Genomic DNA, 23,008 nt, shown 5'->3' on the forward strand with positions numbered 1-23,008 from the left:
TTGGACCGGAAAAGGTCTAGGAACACTGGGATAATGAACTGGTATTAGGGCTAAGTGGAGATGGAAAATTAGCCACGAAAGCCTACGGGTTCTGCTTCATTCAGCCCGTTGGTGATACTTTTAAGTTTGAAGATCCACCAGGCCTCTTTGTGATTTAACGAGTTACTTGTTCCGCTAGTGTTGGGGACTGTATCTGCAACCCACCAAAAGATGTCATCCGGTCCGTGATGATGTTCTATATAATGTTGGACCAATGGGGATGTTAAGGACTTAGATCTGATCCGGGAACGGTGTTATCCTATTCTTTTGTGAATTTGGCAAATAGTTTTACCTACATATTGAAGCCCACAGGGACACTCAATTATGTAAATTACATTAGCTGTTTTACAGTTCGTAAATTGTCTCAGTTGCCAGTCTTTTTCACCAATCTTGAATGAATTCATTTTTTTTAGTAAATCGGCATACTGTACATGTGCCTCATGGGTGATGGCCTCTTATCTCTCGAATGTTCCAGATCATTGATCTTTGTGTCTTATTGTCAAGTCTAGCATGCGTAAGAATCTCTTTGAGGTTTTTGGATCTTTTCAAGGCCATCCTTGGCACTTTCTCTTCCGGAAGGCTCAGTTGTACCAACGGCCACCATTTTTTAAGTATTCCTTTGTGTTTGCTGGTGTCTTGCCCAAAGGTGGACACAAAGGTAAGGGTGTTGTCGCTGTTGGGATTAGCCATTTTTGGTGTTAATAGGCTCTTTCTCGGCGTGTATTTGGCTCTTTTTGTAATTATTTTAATGAGCTTTTTCGGGTACCCTCTTTCTTGTAGTTTGTTTTGGAGGACCTTGGCATGTTTGTTATATTGGTCTAATTCCGTGCAATTACGTCTTAACCTTAGGAATTGGCCGTAAGGAAGATTGTCACGTAGACTTTTCAGATGGTGACTGTTGTAATGAAGCAATGTGTTTATGTCCGTCTCTTTTGTAAAAAGATTGCATATTAAGGTTCCATTGTTGTCTGAGATGGATAGATCAAGGAAGCAGATTGTTGTGTTGCTGCATATCATGGAAAATTTTATTTCTTGAATTTGGTATTGAGCCAGTTGAGGAAGTCCACAAGGCTGTTTTCATCTCCCTTCCATATTAAAATGATATTGTCGATGTACCTATACCATGAATTGATTTTATCCTGAAAGGGGTTTGAGGCGTTGTTGACATAGAGACTCTCGAATTCTGCCATGAAGATGACTGCCATGCTAGGGGCAAATGCTGCTCCCATGGCCGTTCCACTGGTTTGGAGGTAAAAAGTGTCATCAAACGAGAAAAAATTATTTGTCAGGGCAAGTTCCAGCAGTTCTACAATGAAATTCGTAGGGACTCTTTTCTGTAACATGAAGTGAGTCAAATGATTTGTAATGCACTCCACTGCTGCTTCTTGGGGGATGCTTGTTTACAAGCTGACGATATCCATGGTGACTAAAAGTTCTTGGTCTTTATTAAATGGTAGTCCTTCAAATTTTGTTATAGTAGACATGGTATCTCTTAAATATGTAGGCGTTTTCTGGCTAAGTGGCTTGAGGAAGTGGTCTATGAACTTGCAGACCGGTTCAAGTATCGAGCCACACCCTGACACAATAGGTCTACCTGGAGGGGCTTGGCTGTTTTTGTGAATTTTGGGCAAAGCATATAGTACCGGGGTCCTATTTTCAGAAATATTGAGGAAGATTTCTTCTCTCTCTGAGATTCAGTTGTGCTGTAATGCGTATCTAGACACTTCCTGGATTCTGGTCTTGATTTCTGCTGTTGGATCCTTCTTGAGTTTTTTGTAGTTTCCCGGTTGGTTCAGTAAGAGCATCACCATCTCTTTATACTGTTTAATATTTTGAATGACAATGCCTCCCCCTTTATCAGCTGCTTTAATAATAAGTTGTTTGTTCTCAGCCAGGTTAGTTAGTGCTTTTCGTTCATCTACTGTTAGGTTGTTCCTTTTGTGTTGGGGTTTATCTTGTAGCTTTTTTATTTCTTTAATGATGCATTTCTCAAATGCTATCAGGGACCCAGGTACTTCGTTCTCAGTTGGGTTAAATGTAGATTTTACTCTGAGACCCGAGTCATCAATATCCGGGCCGGGCTCTTGATCTTTAAAAAAACCTTTCTTCTAATGCTTCTGAATAAATTGAAGACTTCTGTGTCCAGTTTAAACCAGTCTGTGTAATTAGTCGGTACAAAAGATTGGCCTTTAGCGAGGATTGAAATTTCCTCTTTGCACAGTTCTACTCCTGATAGGTTGAATATTGGAATTTCCTTCAGTGTCTTCAGTTGGTCCGTCTCTGTCGATTGCGCTGTCCCCATTGTGGGAAGGTCAGGAACTGCATAGCCTGTGGATAAGGTGGTGGCCCCCAGTAAGCTCCTCTGGGGGCCATTTGTCCTAAAAAAAAAGGCATCTGGTGAGGTGGTTGATGTTGGCCTTGTTGTGTATTCCTGTTTCTGGCTTGACCGGGGTCTCCTGATGAGGAGTCCGAGCTTGAAGTATCTGAGAATGAAACCCATTTGTGCCTGTTTCGGGTTGTGGATGTTTGATTTGCCAGTCTTTCTTTTTCTTTCTTATCCTTGTATTCCGCTGAGAGGTATGGATAGACAAGTTCAATTTTGAAGTTGGCAATGTCTTTTGCCAACTTTTTATATTTCTTCTCCAAAGTCATTGATACAAATTGTTCTAAGGTTTTGTCAATCTCTTTTAGCTTCTCTCTGGCATTAGTGAGATATTGTCATTCAGGAATGTAGATTCTTCTTCTTTGAGTTCTTGTTGTATTTTCAAGTGTATTTGTTTTGCTGTTGTGATAGTTAGGGCCATTAAATCCCTGCTGCATTTCGTTGAAATCTTACTAAACCCCAGCATGTACTCTTTGTCATCTAAAAAAAGTGCTGGTTCGTTTCTCACTATTAGTCCCATGGGTACAAGGTTAACTCTGAGTTACTCCCATAAAAAGTGACCATGGACTTCCGTCCGGAAACATTTTTTCTTTAGGTTTAACAGTACATCTCCTGAAGCTGTGGACGCTATATGTTGCTGGGCTCCTGCTATATTAAAGAGGGACGGTCCTTCTATAAATGAAAGTTGGGGCCTTCCCGTTCTTCAAATTCTTCACGAAAACAAAAGAAGTCTATTTGACTTCGTCCCGGGGATGTACCCACTTTCTGCTCCAACTATTATCAAGGAGCATACATCCCCGGTAGCAGTAAGGGTTTCCAACTTTCTTCCTCATTTGGAAAGCATTACTCAAGAGGAATGGGTTTTGAATATTATTCAACACGGTTACAGTCTTGCCCTTACGGATATTCTCCCATCTTCTCCCCCGAAGCTCCAAAAATCACCCCCGGAGCTCCTGGTAGAGATCCAAAAACTCCTTTCCATAGGAGCAATAGAATTGGTTCCTCAAGAGGAATTAGGTTGAGGGTTTTATTCCCGTTAGTTTCTAATCCCACAGAAAATCCGCGGGATCCGGCCAATTCACATTTCAACCAGTTTTTGGTTATCGAAACCTTCCATATGGTTACCATTCCTCAGATTCTAGCCTCTCTTCATCTGAATGATTGGATAGCATCTATAGATCTACAGGATGCTTATTTTCACATTCCCATCTTCAAAGATCACTGTCAGTTCCTGAGGTTCACCATAGGAAGGTTTCATTACCAGATCACATGTCTGCCCTTCGGACTCAATTCTGCTCCCAGGGTATTCACAAGAATTCTGGGAACAGTAGCAGCTTACCTTCGGTTAATAACAGTACATCTATAGCCTTACCTAGACAACTGGCTCCTCAAGGCCCAATCTCCGGAGGAATTGCTTCACAAGATGCAATTAACTTTCCACACTCTTTTCAACCTAGGGTTTTCCATAAATGTGGAAAAATCCAAACTCATCCCTTCGCAAAGGATCCAATTTCTAGGAGCAGTAATAGATACTACTCTACAGAAACCCTTCCCTCCCCCGGAACGGGTGGAGGCAAGTCATCTTGAAGTACCAAACACATCAGGTTCTAACAGCTTGGTGGTTTCAAAGACTCTTGGGACTAATGGCCTCTTGTATAAACCTAGTTCCCTTTGCAATGCTCCATATGAGAACAGTTCAGTGGCATCCTGCGTGCAACTGGAACCAACTGTTGCATTCTCAGGAAATTCAAATTCAAATTCCAAAGCAAGTCCAGGACTCCCTAATCTGGTGGAACTCCTCATACAACCTATTAATCGGGTCTCCCTTTCAGCCTCCCTTTCACCAATTAATTATTACAACAGACTCATCCGACTAAGGTTGGGGAGCCCATTGTCTAAGTCTACCCGCACATGGCCTTTGGTCGTCTCACGAAAAAAGGGACCACATAAATGTCCTGGAACTAAGACCCATATTTTTCGCTATAAAATATTTTCTTCCCTCACTTCAAGGAAAGGTGGTTAAAATTCTCACAGACAACCACTGCAATGTTCTATCAACAAGCAGGGGGTACTCGTTCCCTTCCCCTGTGTCTCCTTGGAGAGAAACAATTTGGTATTGTGCCATTCAGATTCACATTTTCTTGTTTCTGTCCCATCTGGAGGGAAAGAAGAACGTCCTAGCAGACAAACTGGGTTTACAGTGATAATTTCGACAACAAAAATGTCGAAAGTCAAAATATCGAGAAAAAAAATGTCGAAAACAAAAAATGTCGACTTTTTTTTTCAATGCATTTTTTTTTTTAAATGGGGGGTTCCCCCCCAACCCCCCTTTTTTAATTTTTTTTTAAATTTTTCCCTTTTTTCTAACTCCCGAACCCCTAAAATAAATATATAATTAAAAAAAACGAAAGTTAAAAAAAACGAAAGTCGACATTTTTTTTTTCGACATTTTTTTGTTGACATTTTTGTCTGTCGACATTTTTTTTTCGAAATTATGACCACCCACCGACAAACTGAGCTGGTTACAGTTTACTTTGCACGAATGGGAGCTGAAACCGTCATTAGCAAAGACAATATTTTAGACGTGGGGGCATCCATCAGTAGACCTCTTTGCTTACCAGCAAAACACTCCATGGGCCTCATCATTACGAGGTGGGCGGTAAGGGATTACCGGCACTGGTAAGGACACCGGTGCCGGTAATCCTTTACTACCCTACTATGAGTTCCCTTTGCAGGTCCTCCCTCAACGCCTGGTTTTTCCACGCGTTAAGGATGGGACCCGCAAAGGGACTCTGGAGCTAATAACGGTACCACAATTTGCGGTACCGTTATTAGCGCCTTCCCCATTCCCATTGAGCCCTATGGGGGCTCAATGGGAATGGGGAAAGGCCCTGGTGAATCGGGAATTACCGGTCCCGCCAACCTTGGAATGGACCAGTAATTGCTCCATTCACCAGGGCGGAGTCGGTAGGGTTTTGGAGGTAGCCATGGAGCTAACAGCTCCATGGCTACCTCCAACCTCGTAATGAGGTCCCATGTCCTCAGTTTGCGTTATAGCAAGGTCAGGGTCTTCAGTCCCTGGGTGATGCTCTACACCTGGATTGGTCGAACCTAGCACTTAACGCTTTTCACCTCTCCCAGTGATACACAAAACATTGCTCAAATTCAAAATGTCACAGAATCTAACAATGATTTTTATAGCTGGAGTTAGCAGAGACTTCCAAATTAGGTCTCCCATCATCGAGGGATCTGTTGACTCAATAGAACGGGCAGGTTCTTCATCCCAGCCCTCAATTACTGAACTTGAAGGCATGATTCCTGAAAAACTAACCTTCTCCCACTTACAGTTGTTAGAACAAAATCTAACAATCATGTCAGCTTCCAAAAAAGCTTCTAATAAGAAGCAATATTGTAGCAAATGGTTACAGTTATGTCCTGGGCCTTAGTCCACAACCTTAATTCTCTAGAGGCTTCTATTGATAGTGTCATGTCATTCATGTCTCATCTAGTTTCCACAAGTGTCAAAGTATTACTTATCGGCTTTGGAGCATACCTAAACCGAGAACATAAGTATTTCTCTCTTTCAAACAAAGACTTTCGTAGGCTCTTTGAGGGCCCTCTATGTTTATATCCCTCTACGTTTATATCCCTCTATTCTTGAACCTCAACCTCAGTGCGATCTCAGCATAGTTTTGTCAGCTCTAATGCAAAAACCATTGGAGCCTGTGGCATCATGTTAATTAGAACTTCTAACAGGGAAAATAGCATTTTTAGTAGCCATTACTTCGGCTAGAAGGATTGGCTCTCTCCTCAAAGGAACCTTAGATAGTTTTCCATTAGGATAAAGCAGTCCTTTGGATGGTCCCCTCCTCCGATGTTTGCCTGAATTCCGTTCATGCTGTCTCCTCCACCCTTACCTATTCTAAGGCTGTTTAGTCTGCTCCTAACCAGTCGCAAAGGAGGGAGAGCCAGGACAAAAGAGAAATTAAAAATGATGGAGATTTAAGTTAAGCATATACTTAACTTCTACCGCCATCTACAGAACCACAGGAGCTGTGTGTGGAACGTTGGTGACGTAGGGGTAAGGTGTGGGCCTGACGCATGGAGGGGCGCACGCGTGATGTAGGCCTTACACCTTCAATTTTCATAAAGTGACAGCTATCTTTTGCAGCCAGCTTTTTCCAGCCCGCCTTCATATGCAGAAGTTCCCAACCAATTGTGAAGGAGGGAGGGCCTGGACTAAGAGAACCTGAAACACCATGAAGGTCATTTTTAATATATCACAGATTCCATATAACACAGAATCCTCCATGCTCACCAATTTAGGTTCTACATAATGTAAAATGTTTTGGGGCACTGCTATCCCTGCTAATTGTACTCTGTATGTGTGTCTATTTATTGTTTGTACTGTATATTGTTTGTTTTTATTTTTGTATATAGCGCGTGGAAACTTTTCTTTTCTCTATAATCTGTTGCCCTCAATAAATACTTTTACTACTGCTACTACTACTATATATCCTAAATTGGTGGGCAGCGAGGAGTCTGCGTACCCTGCTTGTCCCAGAGACCTTTCTTTTGTCTGTGACACCCTGGGCTCTGCCGGGTGTAGGAGGTGAGTCTCAGTCAAGGTGTTAAAGGTTCTGTGTTCGACACTCATATTAAGGACCTTAAAATGAGGAACCTTGTGGAGTTTCTTTTGTGTTTTGAAAAGTTAGATTAGTTACTATATTAGGTACTGTGGATGCCCGCTTTACCGGTGTAGACATTTTAAAAGATTATGACTATGGCCTGATCGAGATTATAACAAGTTAGTAACTTCTCTGTTATGTATACAGAATGAATGCTTGCTGCAGTTCTTGGATCTCTGTTCCTTTTGGTCTAATATGTCCTTGTTCTCTTTTTCATTTAGGCCTCTAGTGTTTCTTGGTCTTAAAATATTTGCTCAGTTTGGAGTTTGTGAATTCTTGAAATGTTCAGAATCAACTCTACGGTCTTGGTTACATGTTATTGAATCAAATTACCATTCAACAAACACATATCACAATTCCACACATTCTGCCGATGTCCTCCATGCCACTGCCTACTTTCTTTCTAAAGAACGAGTAAAGGTAAGTCCACAAGAGCACCAAAAACGCATTTTGTAACTAAATTCCATCGGCCATGAGAAATGTTGTACTTTTTATCTGAGAAATCATCATCAATAAATTTTGCCATAACTTTCCCACCCCAGAAAAATCAGTGGGGGGATCTATTACAACATTGACAATGGATATGATTAATAGAATGTGCAAAGACCACTCATGCTTGCCACCTAATGGCAGAAGTAAAGACGTCATTCAAAACAATGTGTAGCAAAAAAAAGCCACAACTATGCAAATCTCTTCCTTCCTCCCCACCCCGTCACCCCCCCCCCCCCATCTGCCCCCCCAAGAACATGTCAGCCTGGTTCTCGCTCTGCAAAATTGCTATTAATATTTGCAGATTTCATATTTCAATTCACGTTTTCTAAATTGGGATCGTGTCCAAACCAGTTGTCGCAAGTACACTTGCTAAGATTTATGTTGTCTTTTTTTTTGGGTGTTTTTTAATGCTTATTGGTCTATAATGCGATCTTCTGCTCGAACTAATTTTATTTTATTTATTTTTCCATTGGATTTTTATACTGAGCATGCTGTCCATAGATGACAAAAAACAAAAATAAGTATAATGGATAACCCCTCTTTATTTCGCTGGGAGCACTGTTAATTCTGCAATATTTAATTACTGTTTCCAGTATACTGTTTTAGAATTTAACTGTGGATTTCTAATACATTGGGCTTCATTCCGAGGTCGGCGGTAACCCGTCGGTGCCACCAGCGGGATGCCACCGACCCGGAAACAGTGAATCCGCCACCTGACTTCCCAGTGCCACTGGCACATTACAAGTCCTGGTGGCACGGGAAGTCAGGCGGCGAGTTTGGTAACTCCCCGTTCCATGGGAGTGGGGAGAAGGAAGCACTGACACTGTTCCCAACAGTGTTGGTGCTTCTGTGAAACGTCTGCCTGCAGAGGTCGTTGCACCCAGCAGGTCTGACTGTGCCGGGTGCAATGGCCCCTGAAGCCAGCTTACTGGCACCCTTGTTTCCGGACCGTCACACTTGGAATGAGGCCATTTGTGTCCTCCCAAAGATACCTTTTCTCAGATCTATTGTTAGCAGTGACTGCTGGTACTGGAAACCCTTATCACTAGCAGGGGGATGAGGTGTGCCTCTGCCCAGATCCACTTTGAATGTCCACTCCTTTGCTCTGGAAGTGAGGGGGTCAGCCTGGATATCGGGCACAACACGTCCCATGACCTCAGTTTCTGTTTTCTGCGTGCCAGGAACACACTCCCCTTCAGTGATTCTTCTCTGCGTCATTCCTATTTATGCCATGCCGGGCACTTCAAAGGATTTAGGATTCAAGCAGTGTAGGATCTGCATTACTAAGATGTCGATAATTGACCGCTAATATGTCTGCATTTGGTGTTAGAAGCGTGCAGGTCCTGCCAAGCTATGTATCCTAAAGCGATTTGGCATTAGGTCGACCCTGGCAGAATTATGGTAAACCACCTCCTGGAGTCATTCTTCAGAGGGCAGCGTGACAGAAAATCCCAGACCTGAACAAAACCCTCTCCAGAGAAAGATGGCTGTAAAAGAACACATGAACACTGTAGAGGATGCACTGAAGAAGTGACTCTCATCACTCTACATTCTCCTCGGCGCATAAGGAGAATCTAAGGCACCGGTTCAGTCGGAATGGAAGTGAGGAGGACTCGTCAGACTCATTGACAAAAAAAGTTAAATGCCATACAGCCACTTCTTTCGCTGAAGAATGGGAGGTGTTATGACAGAAAATGCTAGATATTTTTCCAAAGCATCAGTTTTGACAGCCACAACACCTTCTTGAAAGGAAGATCCACTGTATTATTTGAGGCAGCATGGTTTTGAAGAAGTGGCATCCATACGCTTGAAAGGCTCAAATCCCATCTCGAAAAAGAAAGTGAGGTGTGATGCCTCAGCATCGAAGTCGAGCAAGATCGCCTCAAGGCATTCTTTGTGCAAACCTGATGCAACGCAGGGCACAATTACTGCCACTTTCACAGGACACAGAATGTCACAAACCTACCTTGAGGGAATGTTACTTCCTGGCGATGAGGAAGAAGGCCCTATACTCTTCGGCCTTAAGCTATTACGGGTGCCTCGAATCGGGAACCTGATGAGCCGATAATGACAGAACTTGATTTGTCAGAGCTAGCTGACGACCTCCGGGATGCTGGTGGGCTTGATACTTCACCTAATATAGATCACTCAGATGTGGCCTTTAGACACTGTGGCAGGTCAGAAGGAGGCTTACCACACAGATCTTCAATTTTAACTTAAACTTTATTTAAAGAAAAGGTGAAAATGCCTCACTTTCCTTAAGCTATGATGATCCCATAACTAACAAAACTAACTAGGGTGCTTGTCAGTCATCAGTGAGTCCCAAGAGAAAGATCTGTCCAGTCCAAAACGAATCTATGATGACCCTACTACTGACAAATTAACTGAGGCACAGGAGAATGACCCCCTTCTCCTGTGGGCTAACTTCTGCAACAGTTCACTTTAATAAAGTATCCAGAGATGCTTCAACGTGACTACTTTTATCAACTCATATAGTTCATCAATGGGGTTCTTCCATAACTCTCACAGACTTTGTTCTCTTGCTGCTTTGTTTATTAGTCTCTCTTGGTTTCCTCTTGTTGCTTGAGACACTCGCTTGACACTCTCTTGATTCACTGTCCAATCTTTTCTTTGTCTGCGGCACTTACTTTTGTTCCAATTATCAGATTCACTCTTATGTGGTTCCAACACAAACCGTTTACTGGCATAAGAATGATTACTCATTTAATGATTCTCACTCTCCTTCCACTTTAGTTTGTCACTAGGATGGGCATGAGTAGTCATGTAATGATTCCCACTTTTCCTCCACTCTGGTTCCTCACTGGGACAAGTATGAGTAGCCCAGTAATGATTCTCTCTCATATTATATACTTGCTCATTACTGGGGCGAGTATGAGTAGCCCAGTAATGATTATCACTCTTTATGTACTTGTTCCTACCTGGGACGAGTATGAGTAGTCCAGTAATGATTCTCGATACTCCTCCTGGGTTTCCCACCTTCCCCATTACCTCTTTTTCTTAGGGTTGGTGTCACCGGGTCTGTGGTCAGGTCGGGATCGCCTTCTCCTTGGGTGAGGTTGGCCTCTCACAGATCCATTTCCTTCTCGCCAATGTGCATGCCTCATGGTGCTATCTCGTAAGCGGTCTCAGTTTCTATCAGACTTCTCTGTCCACTGACTCTCGGTCATGCCACCACTCTGGGTTAACTTGCCTGTGGAAGACTTATGTCTTCAAACTTCACTTGCTTCGCTTTTCCTCCAGGTGCTGGTTGGATGCCAGTTTTCTTTGCAGCATGCGTACTGTGCGTCCCTCTCTGTCAGCTTAATTGCGCAGCTGATTTCTTACACCAAGGTTTCTCTCTCTCCTAGGACTACTCCGGCTTGATTTATGACACGGCCTTGGGACACCCTTTATGCAATGCCAAAGTCCGTCTTCTGTTTTCTATTACCAATCAGTATTGCTCCATTGATTTGTCCCAGTACTAGTGGAGTAGTTTTATTTTCCACATTTTTTCACAGATTCTGGAAATAACAAATATAGACTTGTTCTGCATGTATTCTTCCGGTAGTTGTGATTACCACAGGATTGTGAGTAAGTGACTTAGGGAGTTCCTCTTTGGAACGGGATTCCTTGTCCCCAATGAAGGGTACAAGGGGGGAGTCTCTCCCGGTGAGGTTCTGCCTGCCTCTACACCTATGCAGGGTATTGTGTAGCAGGCTCACATCCCTAGCCTCACAAGGAAATGCTTGATTCATTACAACACACAATAGAGATAGTGGTTGACACGTTGGGAACGGGAGCTCTGTCAGTATGTCCTGACTGACATCTTAGACAAAGGGCCCCAATACCTTGTCCTTCAACATGGCCTCTGTCAGACCAAGTTTTGGAGCTGTGGCAACATCCCTGCTCCATGGCCTCAACGAATAAGCATCTATTAAAAAAATACAGACCAGCCTTTTCTGATCCAGTCTGTCTGTCGAAAATACTCCTCTCCATAGAGCTTGGTGATGAAGGCGGCCACAACACAAATTCATTCACCTGCATTCCCTTTGCTTTACTGGACCACGTGAGCAAAAAGCTCTATGCTGTTAGAAAGAATCTTTTTGGGGCAGGAAGTGTATTTCTAAAGGTGATATCGGACGCAGCAGGTCACCTGGTATCCATCGAAGAAATAGGAAATAAATTGAGTGGGAGAAAATGCCAAATTCAGCATTGAGAAAAAAAAAAAAAAAAATGTCCTTACTTGAAATTAATGGGTGGGGTTGTGTCCCCTGCTTCCCTAAAAAGGAATGCAGGGGACAAATAAAGAAGAAAAAAAGCACCCTACAGCGGAAGCTCTGCCTCTCAATGAGGGGGCGGAACCCGTGTTGCAGGGATAGAGCCGTGCAGAGGAGCAGCAGGCAAGTTGGCAGCATAGGTAAATATGGACGCGGGGTGGAGGGTCAGGGGATAATGGGCAGGGGGTGATGTCTGTGATTATTTTTGTATTCAAAATCTTCATTTACAAAATAATCACGTATATATCCGATCACCTCCCCGAGGGCAGGTAAGAGATGCTTTTAATTCAGTTTTATCATATGGCAAGGAAGCATCAAACCAGGTGCTTCATACAGGCCTGGGCACAGCAGACTGTGTGGCCCGAGTCATGGGAACAGCACTCGTGGTTTGAAGGCACACCTGGGTGATGACATTGGGATACACTCCCAACGTTAATGCCACACTCTTAAATGAATTTCGATGGGCTACAGCTATTCCAAAATGATGGCTGACAAATCCCTTGAAAAGCTCCTAGGGCTGGCAGTACAGCAGACTTGGGCACCTACCTTCCCGTCAATCTCTTCATCCTTAAGCAGAGGTGGTGGATCTAGGAAGCTCTCATCCTAGTTCTCAACGCTCTGCTGAAAGCAGACATAGAAACGGTTCCCTAGGAGGATTTGGGAAAGGGGTGGTACTCTCCCTATTATTTTGGTTCTTTAAAGGCACAGGCTTTTTGGACCTCAGGCTTCTTAGGAAAGTTCTAAGAAAAGACAGGTTTGAGATGGTGACATTGGCCCCTAGCCTACAAGCCTGGGAACTGGATCTTCAGGCCTTTAATTTTCATGTGCCTATACATCCAAACCACAAGAAGTACCTGAGGTTCATGATTGGTGATGCCCTTTACCAGTGTCGTGTACTGACTTTTGTGGTCTTACCTCCACCCAGAGGGTCTTTACCAAGTTGGTATTGGTGGTGGCAGCCCATCTCAGGAGGGAAAATATTAACTTCTTTCCTTACCTGGACGATTGGCTCATATGAACTCCTTGTACAGAACAGGCGGTACCTCACCTTCCTTGCAACTGCCACCTCTCTCAGAGCCCTGAATTCTCTCTGAACTTCAAGAGATCTTCTCAAGCGGAGCAGATCTGGACTCTCGCTGGGGGAAGGCTTTTCCTCCTGAGGACAGGATTTACAACATTTTGTAGATGGTCAACCTGTTAGAGAACTTATGTTATGCCTGCATCTTGACAGGTCTGTCATTGCCCTCACACAAGGCTACGAATGCACCTACTTGTGACTAATAGGTATTGCATGACTACTAGCCTGCGTCACAACCTCTTCAAGAGAAGGATTCTGCTTGTAGGTCAAGCCCTACCACCACACACCAGAGCAGTCATTGGGTCTAATACATTATTTATCAAAGAGAATGAAACAAACTGCTCATATATTGTCCTAAGCGTTGTCACATGCTTATTTAAAAAATGTATGATTGCATGTAAACTCCTTCTGATCCTCTAAAGTAAAAATAATTGATAACTGCTGCCACAGCTCTTGACTGGCCTTAGCCGTCACAGTCTGGTTGAGGCAATGTCTTTCACAGTTGTATCTTCCCCTGTACAAGTGGCACAAACTTCCCAGACCATGACAGTAGGGGCAGCTGCCACAATCCTCAATGGAAGTAAGCCTATTAGATTATTCGACTTCACACATTCCTATGTGGGTGTAAAACTGCCATATCATTTTCAAATGAGAGTTGATTGGTTATTGCCAACCCCCTTGGTCAAGTGCTTTCTATCAACACCATATTCCACCATGTAGTGACTTTCCAAATCCAAAGTGATGTACCCGAAACTGCTGTCGGCACATACTTTCTTCATAGATTCACGCAGGTCATGTAATCTTCTTTCCTGACAACTTTTTTCAAGAGCCTGATTTAGGAGGTTGATCTACTCCTGTGGATCCTCCTGTTCCATCCTCTTAACTTCCGGTAGCACCACTTCTGTCCCTAAATTGAGAGACTTCTCAGTCCAATCCGGGTCTCCCCTGCTATATTCAGCTGAGCCAGATAGTTTCCATTCTCATCCTAGATCTCCAGAAAGTGCCCTTTACATGTATGATGGCAGTACAGAGGATGGGGACTTGCAGCATGCTCTTAAAACATCCTATGAGTGCATCCTGTTGGTTATTCAGTTCCTGGACAGATGCCAGAATCAGAGCCAGCCTAGGCCACTGGTCCTTTCAGTGAAACTGGGGAAAACTGTAATGCCTCTGCAACACAATGGGTCTCATTACAAAATTGGCAGTAGGTTGGCTGTAATTCTGCTGAACTACCCCCAAACTTGTTTACCATTACCACCACGTGGTCCCGCAGACATACTGCAGGATGGTGGTGTAAATCCCCATTTTCTTAGTCCATATGACTCCATGGTGGGTTTTCGACGGAATTACCTCCAGCGGCAGTAACGCCATGCTAATTCTGTCAAGAAAATGGCGGTAGGGTGGCAGATTCATTTCCAGCTTTGTGCTGGATGTAAGTCCTCCACCCCACCGCCAATCTCATAGTTCGACGGTGCAGGAATGGACTGCTGCCAATTTTTACTGCACATCCAACCTCGTAATGATGCTCAGTATGTTTAAAGAGGCAAAGAAACTATGGGAGACATTGCACTCACCAGGTGAACAACAAATAGCTAGATCCCAAATTCAGAACCCCAGTAGGATAGAGAATATGCCTAGGGGACAAATCAACTGGCACACTTAGCTGTTGTAGCTGTAGCTGTGGCTCAGTTTAGGGGCTCAACATACTCTTTCATGACAATTTCTACCTCCTCTGTCAAGGAAGAAAAAATGTTGTACATCATCCTCCAAAAGGTTTATCTCAACAGCACTTGCCACCTCAGGCAGAATCAATCTTCGTTGGTATTGCAGACACCAAACATTTTTCTTTGGGCATGCTAGAGTTTGCCACATGACATTTCGATATTGTCGCTAGAGGGATCTGAATATGTCTTGATGTGCATAGACCGGCATGACTGAACAACACAAAATTGGTTTTAGAAGCTGAGGGCAATTGTCGGGTTTCATGGGGCTACTGTCAGGTTTCATGGAGTTGTGGTTTAATGAGGTGAGTAAGTATGTGATGAACATGATTTATGGTTTGGGCCTTAACCTTGAAGTTCAGAGTGTGGAGAGCTTCCCAAGCCAAAATGGAGATTCCAAATAAGATCTGTGATTGGTCAGGAGTAATAGAAAGGCATTGTCCGAACATTCTAAACTGCCTTTCATTGTCAGCAGTCCAGCAGGAAGGTCATATATGAGAGGCTCTGGTAATTTTGAAAACTTTGGTAAGGCCTCTAATCTTTGAAGGAGGAACTGAGAATCGCAGGATTTGACTCTTAATGAGCGCATGGTACCAGGTTGCGTCGGATAGATGTTTACATGCAAATCAATATTTCTGCCCGCCTCTCTTGTTAAAGCCCTCCCAAACCCCCTTACTTTGTCTGTGCCTCCTTCCGAACTGCTCCTTTTTTAGTAAATCGCTTAGCTTTTGCTGAAAGGCATGCTGGTGCTTGCAGCAGAGGAAGTCAGGGAAGACTGGTATTCCTGTTACTTCCAGATTCCAAAGAAGGATGAAGGACTCAGACCCGTGTTTGATCTGAGACTCCTCAACAGGCTTCTCTGAAAGGACCAATTCAACGTGGTCACCTTGGCGCAAATCCATCAAGACTGACTTGTGTCTCTGAATTTGCAGGACACATACTTTCACGTCCCTATTCGCTCCAAACATTGGAAATACATTTTTGTGGTGTGCGGCACTCAGTACCATTTGGCAGTGTTCCCCTTGGACCTCACCATGAGTAGTCATGAAAGTCTTGGCTTTGGGGGTGGCCCATTCACAAAAGGAGGTATTTGGATGATTGGCTGCTATAAACTAGATCAGGCAAAGGGTCCGTACGGGACCTTGGGGTAGCGTACAGCTTCCTTCGCAATTTAGGTTTTCCACCATCCTGAAGAAACCCTTTCCAACCCCCTTCAAATGCTATTCTGCCTTTAGAGAGGGTAACCAGCATTCAGATCAAGGTAGCTCGTTTTCAACTGAATGGTAGGGGTGGGAGTGGGGTTACTCCCAGCTCATTTTTTCTTGAGGAAGCTAGGACTGAATAATTTTCATAGTCCTGCTGTTGCTACAGTGGTCCCTGAGAAGTGAGTGGGACATGAGGAATATTAACCAGGTTCCTGCACATGTCTGCTAGGACCTGATTTTTTGGTCTTCATGACCAACCTCATTCAGGGGGCCCCATTCCAGCAGCTGTGGCAGACTCTCACTCTGGTCATGGATGCTTCTTTGAGGGAATAGGGATCAGTAGTATCATTCAGTAAGCAGTCTGTGAGACGGTCCGGGAAGGTTCTTTCCCTTCAACCTGCTGGAACTCTGGCCAGTTTGGCTAGCATTGCAATCCTTATTAACATCAATCAGAGGTTTAAATGTCTAGTTCCTCACGGACAATACTACCACAATACACTACATCAACAATATGGGTGGTGTGGGGTCGCTCAAGCTGTGCAGGGACCCATGCTCCTGTGGTTTTGGACAATCCAGAACGAGATGACAGTGATAGCTCCACACCTCGCCAGCAGTCTGTACAATCAGACGGAAGTGCAGAATTGGCTCACTAGGGTGTCACACAAATGGGAGTTGTGGATGAGAGCTTCTTCAGGTGTGAAGCTGCTCAGATTTACCTGTTCGGTTACCATTGTGAGACAGGCATGGTATCAAGAGAGACACAGACTCAAAAGTATTCATTTTTAAACCTTTATTTACTAAGGTTCCAGGGTTGGTGGAATGCCTGACTGGCACGAACTCTAAACACAGTCTACTTTTCTCAATAGGCCTCTCAGGGTTCCCTTCCCCAAGCTAAGGCCTCTTCCAGCTTTCCAAACACAAAGACCACTGGTAAGGGTGTGCCCTTTTCTCATGTACAGTCTTTCTTGCATATCATATTCTTATTGGATAGACTCAAGACGCTTTCGAAAACTCGAGGCGCTTTGGTTTTTCTCAGCACGACCACTCTGATCTTCTGCCCCTCTCTTTGTTTCTTATACTTCCTTTCGCTTGCACTTGTTATCTTCAAATGCTTCCTGCACCATTTTCATGTATTCCTTTCCCTTTTCCAGGCACAATTTCACTGTCCTGTATTCCTTATTTGTGTTTCTTGGACGCTTCTTTCATTCTTTTGTGCACTCTTGCACTTGTTTCTTTGTTTTTGGGTCACTCGCCCCCTATTTATACTGTCTTTTCCTGGCGTGCCTCTTGCACCTTTTTCACAGATTTCTGGCCCTCTTTCATTCGTATTACTTCATTATTCAATTTCCTTTCATTTATTATTTCATACACGCGTGTCTCCTGCTTATACTGTTACTTGTATCTTTGTTGCAGACTTCCCATTAGCTACAATCGAATGCTCTCTCAAACACGATCCTCTTGCTTAAGCGTTTCTAGTGCTACCTTGTATCATGCTCTTCACAGCCCAGCCCTGCAATGCTTTCAGACTCACTGGTGTAAGGGAGGCATGGTATCGCAAGTATGACACTGACACTAAAGGTACAATCTGTAAAACTTTTATTACATTCTCAGGGTTTAGAAAAACTCCTATAGCTAAGATGGGAGTAGTCTCTACCATCAAATAATAAAGAAAATACAGTCTTAGTCAATCTCGGTCAAATCAAAATGGCCTATACTCAGTGGTCGAAGTGTATGAAAAAAAGTAGTGGAACTATGTTACCTGCTGGCCTGCACCCACTCCCCACAAACCCCATCACCACGCACCCTCCCACCCACAATACAAACCCCCAAACACATGCGTGTGCTGTTTAAGGGAACGCTCAGTGCAGTGCACTGAAAGTGCAAGTTTCAACTTCTTCCTACACCTATTTTAAAATGAAACCATTCCAGAACGGTTTCTTTTTAAAATAAAAGTATAGGAACAGTAAAACTTAATTCAAAAAAGTAGAGGAGCCCCGCTCCCGCTCACTTCGACTACTGCCTATAATAACAAAATAATGCCTGCCCTATCTCTTATACAAAAAGTGTGTAAAGGGGAATATTTATGCAAAGAGAAATCAGTGTTAGAATATAACGAATCAAAATGGCTGAGTCAGCTCTGCTCCCCACGTTGGACACCGCGGAGTAAGGCGGTCCCCTTTTACCGGATTACACACTCTGTCTCAGGTACTCAAAACAAAGCAGTTCACAACATGGATCTAGGCCCGTCTGGCCTTCCACGTTAAAGTCACTTTTCCAGCGTTCCAAAAGTTCTTTCACAGTTCAACAAAAAGGTTCACCATTCAACCAAAAGTTCACATAGGTCTCCCTCGATCAGGCTCGGACCTCTCAAAATAAAAGTTCATGTAGGTCGCCCTCGGTCAGGCTTGGACTTTTCAATCACAGCACTTGCAGCAGTTCCCTTCCCCAAGCTTTATTCACATTCATTAGGGGTTCCCTTCCCCTAACACATCACACTTCTCCCTCAGTCGGGCTCTGACCTTTTCCTGATGTTGAGTGCAAGGCTTTTACTTTAGACCTCTGTAGGACCACTTCGACTTTCCCTTCAGCTCGCCCTCTTGTTTTATTTGCCCCAGTGTTTCTTGGTCTATGTAGTTTAATATCATAAGCACAAGAGTTCAACATTCATATTTCACTTCACCTCTTGCCCGGGTCAATCTTGATTATCACGTTTTAAAGTTCATTCAGTTCACTTTGTGGCTTTATTACAAGAACATTTCACCTTTCGCTGAGACTTTCGAGTGGGCTACTTCCTTTCGCCGGACCACTCCGCTACTCTGTATCACTGGTGTCACAGTTATCGGTTATTTTTAAAGTTCACACAGGTATGCCTTTCTTCGCGTTTCATCCACACACGTGCAGCCTTCAATTGTTAGATATATTGTTGTCACTTCAATCTTTCCTTAACACACACCAGTCTTTCATCTCACTCGCCAACTCACCGGCTGTGTGCATTCCTTTCTTGTCTTTTTCCATTTGAACTCAAGAGTCAAGGTTATTACCACAGGATTGGCCTCGCCTCCCCAACTCTGTTGTTCACCCGGGACGGTCGTGGGTGCCTTTGAAACACAAAGCAGTCTTCTTGTCTCGGATTTGGCCTTCTCCATGTATCTCTTACGGTTCTTTGGAGGCAATGACCTCCTGCAGGGAGCTCCTGGGTTTCTTTACCCTTGATTCTAGTCCCTCTATCAGTCACTCTGCTCCAGTAGATTTGCCTTTGCCCCGGAAGTTCTGCTGCTTCTCGTGTTCCACCTTGCTCAAAGTGTGTCTCTATGCTCCCCCTTTCAGAGCTAATCGGTGTCAGATGTATGTAGTTAAAGTCAAGTGGATGACTTTGCCTGACCCGATTAGTGGGACATGTCCAATGAGATATGTAAGGGTAAGCCTTGTTACTCTCAGTCGCCCTCTTCCTCGGCCCAGTATTTGTGTAGAATAGGGCGGGGGAGAGTTGGGACATCAGAGAATCCTATGAAATGGGAGTGATAATGGGTACGGGAAAGGGGGGAAACTGCGTCTCACCATCAGTCGCCCCACCCCCACTCCCTGAAGACCCCTCACCCAGGTGATCCTCCCACCCTGGTCCACCTCTAAGAACTGGATCCAAACGCAATATCCGTGTCCTGGCCACCTCGATGACAAGTACCTGCGGACTAGCGTTTGGGACTCCCTTTGGTTTCTCACACCTGGCTGACTTCTGTGTCGCAGCTTCACAACGACTTCGTTCTGAGGTCAGGGTCTCAACGGACACTCCTGGGCTGTTTCACTGGCCCAGGGGAACAAGCAAATGCATACACTGGTTCTGCAGGGGACCAGCACGCTTCTCGGATTCCATACACAGACCCCTCTTTGCTCCCTGGAGACCCAGCTCACACGCCACACTTCTGCTCTTTCGCACTGCAGTTTCTTAGCGTCTCAGCATTCAGGTCTCTGGCCTCCAGTCCTGGGAAACGCTTGCATCTTGGTTATCCTCCCAACTCGCTCTCCTGCTTTCTCACCTACTTGCTCATACATCTGTGTCAGACCACACCTTTTATAGTGAAACAACCAGTCAAGTTTTGTCTGGTGTGAATGGTTACTGTCAAATGCCTGACCCTGCCTGACTCTATTTGTGGGACAACTTGAGTTATTTCTGTGGTATGTTTCCCTTTCTTTCCCCATATTATTCCTATGGGTAATCTTTACTGATCTTAGTTACCTCTTCCTCATCTCACTATTTGTTGGAAATGGGGAGTGCGAGATGGGGTGAGATTGGATATATGTCATAAAGGCTGAGGGAAGAGTTGGTTGGGGTGTCTTTGGGACTGGGGAAATACTATTTCTCGCCCTTGGGTATTCTCCTCCCAATCCCTAGTGACCCTTCACTCGCTTGTCCCAGGTCTGGATCCAAAAGCAATGGCCCTTCCCTCGCCACTTGAATGGAAGATCCCAAAGGAGTGGGTGGGAGAATACCATCTGGTTTCTCACACCATTTAAAACAGTAAGTGCAAGACCTTCTGCCTCTTCTCCAAAGAGGTCTCAGCACTGGTGATCTCCTGGGAATTCAACAATGTGTATGTGTTCCCTCTGATTTCTTTCGTGCTGATTTAGTTAAAAGAGTGTGGGACAAGAATGATCCTGATCACTCTGCACCGAGGACCTCGTAATCAGCTGTGCTGGAAAGGTTTTGTGTCCTTCATGGAAGATCCCTTGGAGGCAAGATATACCTACCGATTCATACACTAAGCAGGTGGAGAATGCTCTTAACAAACTTAAAGAATTATTCGAATGGATTGTTTCCTCCCACATATTCCTTATCTTTGATATTCATTTCCAGCTTGCTGGCCTCAGAATTGCTTTTTCAGTAGAGGGCACTGCACTTCGATGTCCCTCGAGTCCATGTCCCTTGGAGGCCTCCGTATCGGCGTCAACGTCATAAGGTATAAATAGTCACGTGCAGCGTCCGTTGCTCAGTTCTGTTTTTCCGCACTTCGTAAGCCTCGGAGACGTAACGCTTGGTTCCTCAGTGAATCAAAAACTTTGAAATTTCATGAAGAAAAAACATTGAATCTTCAATCCACAATGGCATCTTCGTTAGCTCCATTGACGCCCTGAATTGATCCCCACCTGATCTGTCTATGGTGCCCGTGTTCAGAGTGTGAAGAATGTCTTTCTATGAAGACGAAAGCCTTGAGGGAGCGTAGGGGGCAGCTGGAGAAAGGTAAGACCGTTAAATTTGTTACCCCTTCGAAATTGACCTCTGACGAGTCGAGACCGTTGTCTCCTCGTCGAAAAAGAAAGCACTCCTGTTCGAGGTCTCGGCGTGGATCACACCACTCATCCGCTTCGAGACACAATACGAAGAGGCGTCATAAATCGCCCTCACCTTCGTCCTCCAGTTCCCCAGAAGAAAGTTGCTTGCCCCACTAAGTACAGCTCCCTGGCTCAGTGGGAGGAATTTTGTTTAAAAATGTTAAGAGTTTTCGAGAACGCAGCCTTCACCCCTCAGAGATACCTGGAGGCGATACCCCGGGTAAAAAACCTGATAAACATAAAAGCCGTGAGTCGTCGAACTCGGCAAAACATACTCCTCGAGAGCGTCATGAACCCTCTAGTAGAGAAAAAGCCTCTTCGACGCATAAAACGTCGACCTTACCTTCGAAGTCCAAAACTGCGTCATCAACACCATCAACGACTTTGTCGAAGGAGAAATTACCGACGCCTCGTGCCCCTTCAACACCGTTTGCAACCGAGGCATCAGGGTCTCCTTCAAGAACGTTGAGACCGGTGTCGACCCCATTGGCGGCATCGAAGAAAATCCCAGATCCCTCAACAACATCGAGGCCAATCTCGAGTACATCGACACCTTTCACAATTACATAGAGACCTGTGATGTCTACCTCGACGATTTTGAGTCTTTCTCAGCCAGTGATGACTAATATAGACCCCTCATCACTTGAGATGAACTTCAGACCTCTTCCACGTTCTGATTATTTCAGGGCTTTATCTTCCATATATGAAGAAGGGGAAGGCTCAGATTCAGAAAAGCCCTGTAGTCTACAACCTACAAGACCTTCTCTGCCAGAGAAATGTATACCGGAAGAGCTAGAGGATCTGCAAGAGTCCTTACAAGAGGCCAGTGGTCGTGATACCTCTCCAGAGGTAGACTCTAGTAAACTGGAGCCTGGTGACCATACATAAGGAAATTATAGGTTACTTCTGAGGGTAATGGAGTACATGGGGTGGACAACACCCACACCCACTTTTGACCAAGATGATCTAACAGACATTTTAGATAAGGGACCTCAAGAAGACCCTATAGTTCCCTTCCATACAGCCTTGCAGAAAAAAGTAACCACAAATTGGGAGACTCCAGATGTAATTCCTGCAGTCAGTAAAAAACTTTGCAAAATATAGGACATCGGCTACAGACCCTCCTTATTTATCTAAACACCCGACTCCAGGGAGTCTAGTAGTCAAAACTGAAACTTTATCAGGCAGACAATCACCATACCCCACGATACCGCAGGATCGTGACAACAAGAAATTTGACGCCATGGCCAGGAAGGTCTTCTCGGCATGCAGCATGGCTCTTAAGTCTGCTAACACCACTTGCACCCTGGCAATATTCAGTTACACCCTTTGGGAGTGTGCTTCAATGGTGGCTGACCACCTCCCCGAAGGAGAGGAGAGAGAAATTTTTTCTTGAACATCACCAAGGACTGGAGGGATGCGATGTGCGAGTACCTCCAAACCGGTCTCGACTCTGTTGACAGCATCAGCAGAGCCATGGCGGCTAGTACCACAATTCGCAGATACGCGTGGTTGCGGAAATCTGGCTTTGCTCCTGATGTGCAATCCAGACTTCTGAATATGCCCTTTGATAGCACTTATCAATTTGGTAAAAAAGCTGATGACAGTTTGGAGAAGTTGCAAACTTCCAAAGCGGCTGCCAAATCCCTTGGATCTGCAATTTGACAAACTCCAAACCGCCCCACAGGCCTGCACTGGAGGGGCAGGTCCTTTCGCTTTTACTCCAGTTTCGGAAAAGGCAGAGGACAGCCAGCACAAAGTGGCCAGAGAGGATTCATCCGTGGTGGACGGGGCAGA

At 44.5% G+C, this 23,008-nt stretch overlaps 1 protein-coding gene across 2 annotated transcripts in view; it reads left to right on the plus strand.

Moving 5' to 3' along the window:
• Nucleotides 1-23,008, plus strand: part of PDE8A (phosphodiesterase 8A) — a 1,868,130-nt gene that overhangs the window by 1,666,429 nt on the left and 178,693 nt on the right. For both annotated transcript variants that reach the window (XM_069624978.1, XM_069624977.1), the window contains exon 17: nucleotides 7,332-7,530. In XM_069624978.1, coding sequence (XP_069481079.1) covers nucleotides 7,332-7,530 — 199 coding nt within the window. The remainder of the gene's footprint in view (nucleotides 1-7,331; nucleotides 7,531-23,008) is intronic.

The sequence above is a fragment of the Ambystoma mexicanum genome, chromosome 11 (genome assembly GCF_040938575.1).
Source record: "Ambystoma mexicanum isolate Mex_15411 chromosome 11, UKY_AmexF1_1, whole genome shotgun sequence".
Lineage (NCBI taxonomy): Eukaryota > Metazoa > Chordata > Amphibia > Caudata > Ambystomatidae > Ambystoma > Ambystoma mexicanum.